The sequence below is a fragment of the Herpailurus yagouaroundi genome, unplaced genomic scaffold (assembly GCF_014898765.1).
Source record: "Herpailurus yagouaroundi ecotype Mexico unplaced genomic scaffold, PumYag 29, whole genome shotgun sequence".
Lineage (NCBI taxonomy): Eukaryota > Metazoa > Chordata > Mammalia > Carnivora > Felidae > Herpailurus > Herpailurus yagouaroundi.
Genome location: NW_024412377.1, coordinates 60,113,092 through 60,125,840, shown reverse-complemented (window position 1 = coordinate 60,125,840; position 12,749 = coordinate 60,113,092). Strand labels below are relative to the sequence as shown.

General features: G+C 40.7%; 1 protein-coding gene across 1 annotated transcript in view; it reads right to left on the bottom strand.

The window, feature by feature from the left end:
• DOCK2 (dedicator of cytokinesis 2) overlaps nucleotides 1-12,749 on the bottom strand; it is a 418,809-nt gene that overhangs the window by 384,446 nt on the left and 21,614 nt on the right. Inside the window, exons 3-5 of the mRNA XM_040444509.1 lie at nucleotides 3,575-3,615; nucleotides 2,439-2,494; nucleotides 1,850-1,946 (exon numbers count right to left, since the gene is read on the bottom strand). Coding sequence (XP_040300443.1) covers nucleotides 1,850-1,946; nucleotides 2,439-2,494; nucleotides 3,575-3,615 — 194 coding nt within the window. The remainder of the gene's footprint in view (nucleotides 1-1,849; nucleotides 1,947-2,438; nucleotides 2,495-3,574; nucleotides 3,616-12,749) is intronic.

Below are 12,749 nucleotides of genomic sequence, written 5' to 3'. Positions count from 1 at the left end.
TATATATATATATATATATATATAATTTGTTCTTTGTCCCCAGTTCTCGGCACAGAGCTCCTAAAGCCCTTGGAACATCCTGAGTGATAACAGCATTTTTTTTTTTATTCATAATGAGCTCCTTTTGACCATACCTGAGTTTATGCTAATGATGTGACTCCTGATGGTCCCCTAGACAGCTTCAGGATGGGGGCTGAATGTGAGAGGAACCCACTATGTGATTAGAGAGTTGGAACTTTCAGCCATACCCCCCTCACTCTTCCCTTCAGGGAGGGCGGGTGGCTGGGGATGGAGCCTAATCACCAATGTCCAACAATTTAACAATCATGCCTATGTAATGAAACTTTGATTAAAACTCTCAATCAGTAAGGTTCCTGGCACTTCCCAGATGAGCATGCTTCGTGCAGAGAAAGTGGCATGCCCAGAGAAGGCATGGAAGCGCTGTGCTTACCCACCCCATTCCTTTACCTGTATATATCTTCCTTTTGGCTTTTCTGCATTGCAGCCTTTATAGTAAAACAGTAACCATGAGTACAGCTCTTTCCAGAGCTCTGTGAGTTGTTCTAAGGAATTACGAGCCCCCACATAGAGGTGGAGAGGAATGATGGACCCCTGAATTTGTATTAAGTTTGGACAGAAGTGTGGGTAGCCTGGGAACCCGGGACTTGCAACTGGCATCCTAAGCGAGGGCAACCTTGTAGGACTCAGTCCTTAAACCTATGGAATCTGAAACTGACTCTGGGTAGGCCGTGTTAGAACTGAATTGAATTATAAGGCATCCAGTCAGTGTTGGAGAATGGGAAGTTGTTGTTGGAAGGCATGGAAGGCTGCACAATTTATTAAGTAAGTTATTTTAGTTTACTAAAAAGGGAGCCAATTTAGGTATTAAGTAAATACCGTACAGGTGGTACATAGACACGGCAAGAATCATGAAGGTGATACTGAAATACCGGAAGTTTAAGGTTCTCTTTACTAGGGCAAAGGGCACAATGGACTTGATATTTAAAGATTTTTTAAGGGAAAATGACAAGTTGCCACACTGCGTGTGTATGCTATGTTTAAAAGGGGGTAGTGGAGGTGAATGATTAACCGCTTTAGCTTCAAGTTACTGTTCTCCCCCTAAGCTTTCCTAACAACTTTTGGGAAACCTATACAACTGGATGTGCCCATTACCATATAATACGAAGTATCCACACGGCAGTTGATATTGATGACCATAAAAGTTAAGTCTACAAATAGCATGTGTACATACCAGCAGGTGAACACAGGGCTGTAACAAAGATGCGGTAAGCCCCGGTTGACGTTTTCACTCTCAGCTTACCGGTTTTCTTAGCTAATTGCTTTCATTAGGAAGTTTAGAAGCATCAAAGGAGGATTTAAAATTAGATTTGCTTCAATACAGGGAAAACACATGTAAAATGCACTCTTTGTTTTTCCAGGCTCAAAACTTATTCATAGATCTAAGGACAATAACCATTAGTTAATTAAAATATAAGATGGTATTTCTCAAGGTATTATCAGTAGACTACCAAATTAAAGTCCCCAGGGTTTATTAAAATGTAATAAAAAGTCCCATTAAAGGAAGCTTTATCTTTTAACAAAAACTTTTGCACTAGTTTTAAAGCCGAAGGATCACATCAGACCCCTGTTTATTATGGCTCAGTCACAAGCTTGCTGTGTGGCTTTGAGAAAGTTACCTAATCTCTCTGGGCCTCGATGTACTTCTACTGTTTGTTCTCTACTATGATGCCGAGGCCACCTTGGCCTGCCCTGCTCAAGGATGAATTCCAAATGTGAACCATACAAAGACTGCAGTAAGCACCCCAGGGATCAGGGTTTTGAGTCTCACCACGTAGAGCTGTTTCCAGATGCTGCCCCACTCCCAAAGTGTCGTTGTCACTTCTTGTGCCAGAGGAATTTCTGCAGGAATGATGTTCTCGATATTTCTATTTAAGGTGGGAGACAGAACTCTGTGAAATTGAGACCCAGGTGCTAACAAGATAAAATGCTGGCAAATTTGCATTAAGCTGCAGCTGCTAAGAGGGCCCTTGTTGGCAAGAGACTGAACCGCCTCCAATAGCCACACCAATTACATTATGCAAATGCAAGGAGCTTCTTTTTTAATGTCCTCCTTCACTAGGGTGGGCCCTTCAAGCTCGTTATTCAGGCTTAATCTACTTTAATATAGTTCAAAGGCAGCTGCCAGTGAAAAGTTTGATTCTCCAACTTCCTAATACCCCCTCAGCATCAGGTCTGAACAGCAATCAACTTGGATTAGATCTCCCATTTCATGAGGAAAAGGAGACACACAAATAAACATGGGCACGAAGAAGAGGGATCAGCTGATTCACATCTGCCAAGTTAGGTTTTCAAAGCAGACAGGACAGAGGCATCTGGGAGCTGTGGGAGGGTCAAGTCTGGTGAAGAATGACAAATACCTTCTTTTCTCCACTGTCACTTCCTTGATGTGGATAAAGGATTTAGGGAAAATGCCCTGTTGGGAATAAAATAAGATAAAATAAAATAAAATGACATATCCTTACAGAAATGACCTGAGGCCTTTGTGGTTTTTCCCAAAAGCTATTGACTGGTAAAAACCCTCCAACTTTAAAGGAATAATTCATTCTCTTAGGTCTAGTTCTTTCTAGCCAGTTCTCCACCAGTTGTTCTAGATCTCATAATAGCCCTAGAATCCCGAGAATGCTTCAGTCCTATTTTGGACAAGACAGGACAAAAAAAAAAAAAAAGACTCGCTCTAAGAGAAACAAGGTGCTTTGTCTCTCCCCTCTCCTGCCCAATTTCAGGAAAGCAGTCACTCTTCACAGTCACAAATAGCTAGAAGGTCAGGTCCTAAAGCAACAGTGTCCTTGGTTGCATGTGGGCTATTTGATATAAGACCTATTTTTCCCTGGATTTATTTCATTGTTCTTTGGACAGCAGAGTGGGATCATGCCTCCCAATACAGCAATGCCAGAGAGGAGGGAAGAAGTGTCTTATTTCCTTCCCCTATAAGCTTGTCTCAGTTAGCAAGAGAAGTTTATCAATTTCTTGCAAATTCCTTCATAAATTAACCAGGGTGCCCGCTGGAGGCATCTGCGTCCACCCTAGACACGGTGAGCAATAAGACCAGTAAAATAGGTGCCCGCTTTCATGGAGATGATGGCGTAACATGGGGTTGGAACAGGTGAACTCCCCAAAGGCAGAGACTGGACTTGTCTCTGTGAGGGGAGGAAATGATGAATGCACCCAAACAACTCTAGAGAAAGGCAGCAGAAGATGAATTTCAAACAAAACATGTACAATTCCATGGGGAGTCAAGGAAGGGGGAAATCATATGCAACTGGCCCATCAGAAAAAGTCAGAAGAACAGAGAGCTGCGGAGGTTAGCCTTAAGTGGAAGGGAGCTGAGACACAGCAAGTGCCGAGGTGTAGAGGTGGAAAAGCGCAGGACACAAAGAAGGAGAGATGAGACAAATGTGCTGATGAGCTACAGAGGTTGGTAATTGCCCAAAGGGATTGCAGCATCATGTAAAGACATCCAGTATTGTTTCAAGTAAAAACGAATTGACCTTACCTGTAACATTTTGTGCTTTAGGAGGTATCCCCTATACCAATCTGCAAAGAGAAAATAAACAAACAGGTCTCTTATCTACTCTTAAAAGCTTACTGCTGGTTTTTGTTGTTGTTCTGCTTGTTGTTTTTTTTTTTAATTTTTTTTTCCAATGTTTTTATTTATTTTTGGGACAGAGAGAGACAGAGCATGAACGGGGGAGGGGCAGAGAGAGAGGGAGACACAGAATCGGAAACAGGCTCCAGGCTCTGAGCCATCAGCCCAGAGCCTGACGCGGGGCTCGAACTCACGGACCGCGAGATCGTGACCTGGCTGAAGTCGGACGCTCAACCGACTGCGCCACCCAGGCGCCCCTATTCTGCTTGTTTTTAAGTAGCAAAGAAACTACTGTGAAGTGCTTTAGACCTCAGGCACAAATCCAAGTCTGGAAGGCCCTAGGCTTCAACAAGCTGTTGAAATCATTGCCAACATCTCCAAAAATCATCTAAAAATACAGAGATCTCACACAACAATGTGAATTTCCTCCTTTTGGAGAAATAGGAGGCCCAGTGACAGTGGCTAGTGCTTCCCCACGGCCTCAGTAGGCTGACGGCGAGGAGCAGCTGGTCTCATCACACAGAACAGGTGCCTCAACTCACCAGCCTCCACCCAGCCCCTCACTTATTCCCATTACCTGCCTGGGCCCCATGTTCAGATGCATGCTTCAACCTCTTCCTTAGAGACGTACAAAGGCTGAGGGAGTTTGGCAAACATACTAAAATTATACCCACAGTTTTAACAGCAGCAAATGGTGTCTAATATGTGATTTGCAAAAGTTAGTCATTACAAAACAGACAAGTTCAGAGATGGGTAAAAGGACAGGAATTTTAAAAGATTCTTCCCTTTGCAAGAACTTCAAAAATGATTCAATTAACAGAAATCCAAATTATACACAGTCTCAAACAAAATGAGCCTCGGTGTAGCAAGTATTGATGACTATAATGAGCCCACTGGCCTTTGGAATAATTCAAGCACAGCCAAGTGGTGGCATTTGTCATTTTTGTAAATAAAAAGCGTCTGTTGGGAGCCTCATTAGCAAACCCTCATTACTGGGCTGACAGATTGTTGTCGAAATATGTTCTCAACAGACATACGTGCAAGCCCCCAAACAAACAAGTTGAAATGCAAAGTCACCATTCACAGTCATGAGGCAGCTTGAAGGTCAGGTCCTAAAGAAAACTCAAAGCAACAGGTGCCCACAGTGGCTCCTATTTTGAGAAACAGAAAGAAAGGGAAGGAGAGAAGGAGAAAAGGAAGGAGAGAAGAAAAAAGTTAGAGAAAAGGAATCTCCGGTTTGGAATAAAGTACTGTTTTAGGCACTCTTCATGTATGAAGTCTCTTAACCCTCGTGACCGCGATGAGGTAGGAACTATAATTATCCCATTTTACAAAAGAATGACCTACCTGAGGCAGAGAGAAGTTAAGTAGTTTGCCCAGGGTTACACAGATAATAAGTGACAATGTCACGATTTGAATGCACATGGCCATCACACTGCGCTTCCTGTCTGATGCAGGAAGGAGTATGATGGTTGCCTAATATTTCCGTCCTCTCAATATCTGAATCCCCAAAACTATATCCCTACTAAGCTACTTTCCACCTGAATACTTCCAGTGCTGGAAAACATTATGAGGCATCACATTCTATGTTTACACTCCTAATAATCTGTCCATAACTACTGGGAATAATTAACCATTAGCAATAGCATCAATGCTGGTAAAGGTTTTGTTTTGTTTCTTTCAAGTTATAAATTAATCTTCACAATAATCCTATAGAGTAGATACTATTATTGCCTTAGTTTTGCAAATGAAAATAGAGAGGCACAGAATGATTAAGCAGCTTGCTCATGGTCACACAGCTAGTCGGTGATGTAACTAAGATTTAAACCCAAGCACCTGACTCCACAGAGATGACACTCCACAGCCGTACACTATAACAACTCCTTTGTTTGCAGTTGTACCCCATGCCACCAACTAAATAAGAACATCTTTGGAATATTACTAGCCACCATTTTTTGATTGCTTAATATAGGCAAAGCTGTATGTTAAGTGTTGTACATGCATTTTCTCATTTAGTCCTCATATCAATACTATGAGCCAAGTATCATCATTCCCATTTTATAGATGAAGAAATTGAAATTCAAGTCAGTTGATGTACTGAGCCAAATCACACAGCCAGGGTTCAAGGGCAAATCTGTGTGGCTTCAAAGCCAGCCCTCAATGCTTTTCTGCCACATTAGCCACTGTGTGCTGAGTACATATACAGAAAAAGTTCTCTTAGAGCACAAATACAGACAAGGGTCTCATAGTTGTAGTGACCTGAATCTACCTGATGGCCAAAGCCACCAAAATCTACCAGAGACTAGGAAAACAATCAAGGGACCAAAAGTCCCTACCCAGAGCTCATGCGCACATCTGCTTCTCCATGACAGGATCTCCATGATCAGGATCCCTTGAATCCCTGGTCCAGGAACTCTGCCTGCTCAGACCCTTGAGGCTCAGTTACCTACAGACGCCTTGTAGCTTTTCTGATTCTTAGAACTTCAGCTCACTCCTGAGCAAGGAATCTATTGACTATTACCCAGCATACACGTTCTGTTTCCAAGATTCAAGTTCAATCAACACTGATGGTTCACCTACCATGTACATGACACTGGGCTAAGTACTTTCAGAAATAAATATCCTGTGATCCTGGATGAGAAGGGCTTATTACCACCTCCACTTGCAAGATAATTATAATGCATTGACTGCATCAGGGCTCTCCTTAGGACTTTTTTCTGACATCTCCACCTCTGCTGGGCCATTGACTTCCATGACTCCTGATGTCGGCTCCCTAATCTGGTCATCTGTCAGCTATATCTGGCTGTACTCCAAGACCTGGCCAGGCAGATAACAATAGTTGGCATCCATAGCAAAATGCACAACAACGAACACCATGATCAAAAGCAGGCACACAGCACTTGCCATATCCCAGGACTTGCCCCCAGGCTGAACACCTTTTCCTATTAAATAATAGCAACCCCATCCATGAGATAAGCACTTCTGTTTTAATAGGGAACTCATAAAGTGCATCCTGGGGGAAGATGAGAAAAGGAAAATGTTTACCATTCTTCTTGACAGTTAGAAAGTACCAATTCTTCAAACTGTCCTCCCTTCCCACATCCCAAATACTAAAACAAAATGTACCTAAATTCTCTAATCATCTAGCATCTGTGGAGAGTAGGGAGAAAGTTGAGGAGAGATTAAAAATATCCCAGGATAGAGACACCTGGGTGGCTCAGTCGGTTGAGCGTCCGACTTCAGCTCAGGTCATGATCTCACAGTACGTGGGTTCGAGCCCCACATTGGGCTCTGTGCTGACAGCTCAGATCCTGGAGCCTGCTTCAGATTCTGTGGCTCACTCTGAATCTGTTCCTCCCCCACTCATGCTCTGTCTCTCTCTCTGTCTCAAAAATAAATAAAGCATTAAAAAAATTTTTTTAAATATTCCAGGACATTAAAAAAAAAAATCGATGGCCTAAAGATCCAGTCTTCTCTCTGCTATCTATAAGCAGCATAAGTTTTGGTCATGTCACTAAAGCCTGAGTGTTTTCATCTATAAAATGAGGGAAATAACATGCACCCCACAGGGTGTTACAAAACTATTTTTAAAACATGATTATGAAGTAAACCATCTAGTAAAGGTATAAAACCTTGGAGGGGAGGAAAACACCAATTTCAGGATAAGTATTACCTACAGTATGGACAAAAAGACAAGAATAGAATAAAGGAGGGATAAACAGAGAGTTTCAAATGTATCTAAAGTTTTTATTTCTTGAAGTCTGAAGTAAACGTTGCAAATTTTAATATTTGTTTATTGAGTGGCAATTGCTTGAATGTATTTTACTTTCCTGTATGATTTTGATTTCCTGTATAATATTAATATCAGATATAAGTTAGCAGTTATCAGTGGTTAAGAGTGTGCTCTCTGGAAGCAAAGCTCAGATTTGTATGGAGATCTACAACTTACTGTCTGTGTGATCTTAGACATTTCTCTGAGCCTCAGTTTTCTTATCTGTAAAATGGAAATAATAATAGTGTCTGTCTCATAAGGCTGAAGTTAGATAAGGAATTCAGAGTTTGTCCAGTGCCTGGCATATGGTGAGTGTTCAAAATTAGTAAATACCATTCTCTCTTTTAAAAATCAAAAATCATCATCAATAACAACCACTACCAGAGAAAGTTGGCAGGGCATATTTTCTATTTTATTTACAGAACGTACAGATTTTTTTTTAAGTTTATTTATTTATTTTGAGGGCAGGGAGGGATAGAGAGAAAGGGAGAAAGAAAGAATCAAGCTGAGCCCAATGCAAGGCTCGAACTCACAAACTGTGAGATCATGACCTGAGCAGAAAACAAGTCAGACATTTAACCGGCTGAGATACCTGGGCGCCCTGAGAACCTACAGATTTTGAATACCATCACTTTTTCCCAGTGAAGTCCCAACAAAGTAAATGACAAATGCTTCAAATTCAACAAACTAGAAGTTTACTGATGATTTCGCCTCACCCTCATTCAGAAGAGAAGTTCACTTTCACAGGACCTGTCTCTAAAGCAGACCCAAACAAAGGGACATCTCCCTGCAGAGTGGCCCTTTAAAAGGATGCCCTGTCAAATGTTCATCAAGACCCTCTCTTTACCCTAAGAGTAAAGAACTTTGATCAGTCTCAGTGGAGTTGTTAGTACAGAAGCTGCTACATGGCTCCGGGTCCACCCTACTCTGCGAGTGGTAGATTCAAAATTCTCTTTGCAAACCTCTTGGCAGCCCAACAAGAACGAGGTAATGCACACATGCCAACTTAGAAAGAGCTCCAAATATTTTTAAGCGAGAAAAGCAAATCTCAGAGTGGGATGCACAGTGTGGTCCCATTTCTAGGAAACAACCAAAGCTATGCCTTAGAAAAAGCAAAAGAAACTATGTTGGCCTCCTCCTTCATACCTCCCCTTTGTTTCATTTTACTGGTGAACAAAATTCAAAAGTTCCTTGGGAACCACTGTACAGAAATCTCATTCTCTTCCCACTAAGAGTGGGCCCCCATGACCCAGACAAGCGTATTTATCAGTAGATGGAATGAGACTTGACCTGTTGTTCCAGAAAGAAAGCAAATAATTCAAGGAGCATTTAGTCCCTCTGAAGGGCTTAGAAAGAAGAGTCTAAACAAGCAGGATTCCTCCCCAAGACCATCCCCCACCATAGTGTATGTCATCAGAAAAGAAAGAGAGACAGACAGAGAGACACAGGGGTCTTTGGAGGTGGTAGTCACTGCCTTCAGAGCGCTTGGTATAGCTTCTCCACCCACAAGCCAGACAGGCATGAGGGGTAGAGTCCAGGAGATTCACAGCTACGGACATTTGGCATCTCATACCCCAGCTACATGACTATTCATGCAGGGGACTGGCTGATCTTTGGGCTTATTTGATCAAGGAAGACAGAGATTTGGAAAGAAAGCATGCCAAACTCCCTCCCACCCCCAGCCTTGCTTAAGCTGGAGAAGGAGGGGAGGCATTAAACTGGATATAAGATTGAAATCTTCTTTTGAAATGTCATTAAATATCAGGAAAGATGTCAACCAAATATGACTGAAGGAAGTGAATGAGGAAAAATAACACTGATTTTTTTTTTTAATGTTTATCCTCCCATAAGGACTTCTGACTGCTCAATAAACATATGTATTTATGTGTTTTTTACCCAGAACATAGAATCAGAACATAGAATGTTTATGCTACCTCTGGGTAAAAAGGGCAGCCTGAGAGATATACTATGGACCAAAAAATAAGCATTAGGATATCTAAGGCTTAGCAACAATGGGTACCCTTCTGAACTGTCTGAATTTTCAACAGAACAAAATATTAAATTTAGTATAGGCAAGGAAGGGCTGGCCTCACCTATTCCAGGCAATCAGAGAGCCAGCTTCCAGATTCTCTGGGCTATACTGTAGACAGATATACCTCCCGGTCTCCATGTGGCTGTATATAATGGGAGGAAGGATGGAATTAATCAACACAAAACACCTAAGAGTGTTCTAACATAGAGTCTAGCATGGTGCTAGACAGCTTCTTTACTTTCTGTCATGTTATCCTCATAACAACCTTAAGAACAGACAATGGTAACCCATTTCACAGGTAAGAAAACTGAAGCCCACCTACCCCAGACCATTCAACTAGTGGGTAGTGGAGCAGAGAATAACTTTCTGATTCAAAAGCTCATGATCTTTCCACTCCTTTTTTGTTTATTTGTTTGTTTGTTTGGGGGGAGGATTTAAAAACCATCGAAAAGTACAAAAAATAAAATAACAACCACTCACATTCCTACCACCTAGAATTAATCATTACTAATATCTGGAGATGGGTGCTTCATATCTTAAAGACTGTATTATCATTTTGTCTAAAATAGATATGGGCTGTTACAAAGAATTTAAAGTAAGCAGGAAAATATAAATATAGAAGCTAAAAGAATCATCCTGAATCCCATTACCCATAAAAAGAAAAATACTATTAACATCATTTTAGTCAACTTCTCATTTATATTTATATACACAGAATAACAGATGGATAAATAGATAAAATATCATTTCCAAAAATTCTCATAAAAATTAGCATATAGTAAAGATATTATGCAAATAAAAATCTCAAATACCAAACTTAATCTTATTTATTTGTATTTAATAAAAGAAAAAGAAATGGAGTGAAATTGAAGGAAATGCTGAAACTTTGGTTAAATGTTTCTTCTTAGGGGAATCCTCTTGCACTGTTGGTGGGAATGCAAACTGGTGCAGCCACTCTGGAAAACAGTATGGAGGCTCCTCAAATAGTTAAAAATAGAACTACCGTATGACCCAGCAATTGTACTACTAGGTATTTATCCAAAGAATACGAAAATACTGATTCAAAGGGATACATGAACCCCAAAGTTTATAGCAGCATTATCTTCAATAGCCAAATTATGGAAATAGCTCAGTATTCATTGACTCATAAATGGATAAACAAGATGTGGCATATACATACAATGGAAGATTACTCAGCCATAACAAAGAATGAAATCCTGCTACTTGCAGCAACATGGATGGAGCTAGAGAGTATTTTGCTACTCGAAATAAGTCAGTCAAAAACAAATACCATATGATTTCACTCATGTGTGGAATTTAAGAAACAAAACAAACGAGCAAAGGGGAAAAAAGAGGGAGGGCAGCAAACCAATAAATAGACTCTTAACTATAGAGAACAAACTGATGGTTACCAGAGGGGAGGTGAGTAGGGGGATGGGTGAAATAGGTGGTGGGGACTAAGGAGGGCACTTGTGATGAGCACTGGGTGATGTACGAAAGTACTGAATCACTGTATTGTACACCTGAAACTAATATTATTCTGTATGTTAACTAACTGGAATTTGAATAAAAACTTAAAAATAAAATTAAATAAATAAATTTCTCTTCTTTACACAAAAAAAAAAATCCTGAAAACTCCTTAAAAATAGTTATGAAATGCATTAAAAGATTGGTGTGGTTAAAAGTTTGTAATTGTTCTGTTTTATTTCTCATATTGACCAACTCTCTGTTAGGATAATATCATAAAGTTAATCTATTCCCTTCTACCCCTCACTGCTCAATTTTATGTGCTGTGTTTTTTTTTTCTTTACATTGTCCATTTCCCTAACATTAACATTATTTTTGGTAGTCATAAATATTGTGACGTTTAATATCAATCTCTATAAATTCATTCATTTAGACTCAGTGCTCACCACTATTTCCTTTTATCACAGCCTTTTACTTCCTGTATTATGAAATTTTGATTCAGCTCTCAATTGGCTGGATTTTATTTTTCATTTAGGTTTCTATAAGAGGGTCTCATGAGCACACCCCCCAGGTCTTTTTATTACCTCACCTTGACTAATTTTTGACTGACACTGTGGTTTTCACCTTTTTATGTTTGACAGAAACAGGTTTTCAATCAGAATCATAGGCAGAACTTCGCATCTGCAAAGCAGACAACACCGGACCTGATCTCAGAGACTTTAGCTGTCCAAGGCCCTCAAGGAAACCTTAAAATCCCATAAATTCCAGTTTGAAAACTCCCTATGGATATGGATGCATGCATGATGAGTCTTGATAATTTGTATACCAATGCTTCAGATAAATAGAATCATTTTAGCAGACTTCTGAACATTGAATATACATTTTCAAAGTACTCATGAACTGGCAATCACTCGCTTAATTAATATGCCCAGCTCTTTCCAGAAAGGCAATGTGGCTGCTTCTTGCCAGGATACATTAAAATAAAACTAATAAAACAGAATTAAAAGATGAAAACCAGAACCAAAGAGGTTAGCAACAAGGACACTAATCCCAAAGACAAATAAAGGTGGCTTGAGTCATCAAGTGTGACCTTTCCGAAGGTCGGGACCAGGCCAGGCAAGGGAATGAAAGGCTCTGACTGTGTGCTACCCGTGTGGTCAGTTTACTGGCCTCAAGCTCTTTCTCCAGGAAAACGAGACGGAAAATACTTGTCTGAATCTCAAAATGTGGGATGCGGCAAATAATGACCAGGTTTTTTTGCTGTCTTGGTAGCTATGGATGAAAGAAAGGCTGTGGGCTTATACACATGGGGAGGGAAACACAGCCATACTCCCTGTGTGACCCTCAGCGAGTCATTTCTCTTCCCTGAGTCTTGTTTCCTGACTTGCAGACGTGAGGCCTCACGCCTGTTTCTCAGGATTAGCATTCAGCAGCATGGGAGACACAGTGAGGAGAGTTGTCATCTGTTTATATTTTCATTCTTTGACCTTGCTGGATACTCAGTTTGCTTATCTGCCACTGGGTAGAACCAGATTTGTGAAAGATGGGTTGCAGTGTGGAAGGGGGCAGGGGGGTTGGAACCATATACTCTCCTTCCTGCCCCTGTCCCATTCACTCTGTGTGTAAAAGGTTTTAACAGTGCCAGACTGGGATTTTCAGAGGCCTGGACTCTAAAAAGTGCTTCGTTTCACCTCACATACAACCCAAAATAACAATAACACTAAAGGATAAGACAAATGTAAGGAAGGTGAACAAAGTTCTCATTTCTCCCATGATGACCCGGCTAAAGCTGTTTTGAAATATCAAATATC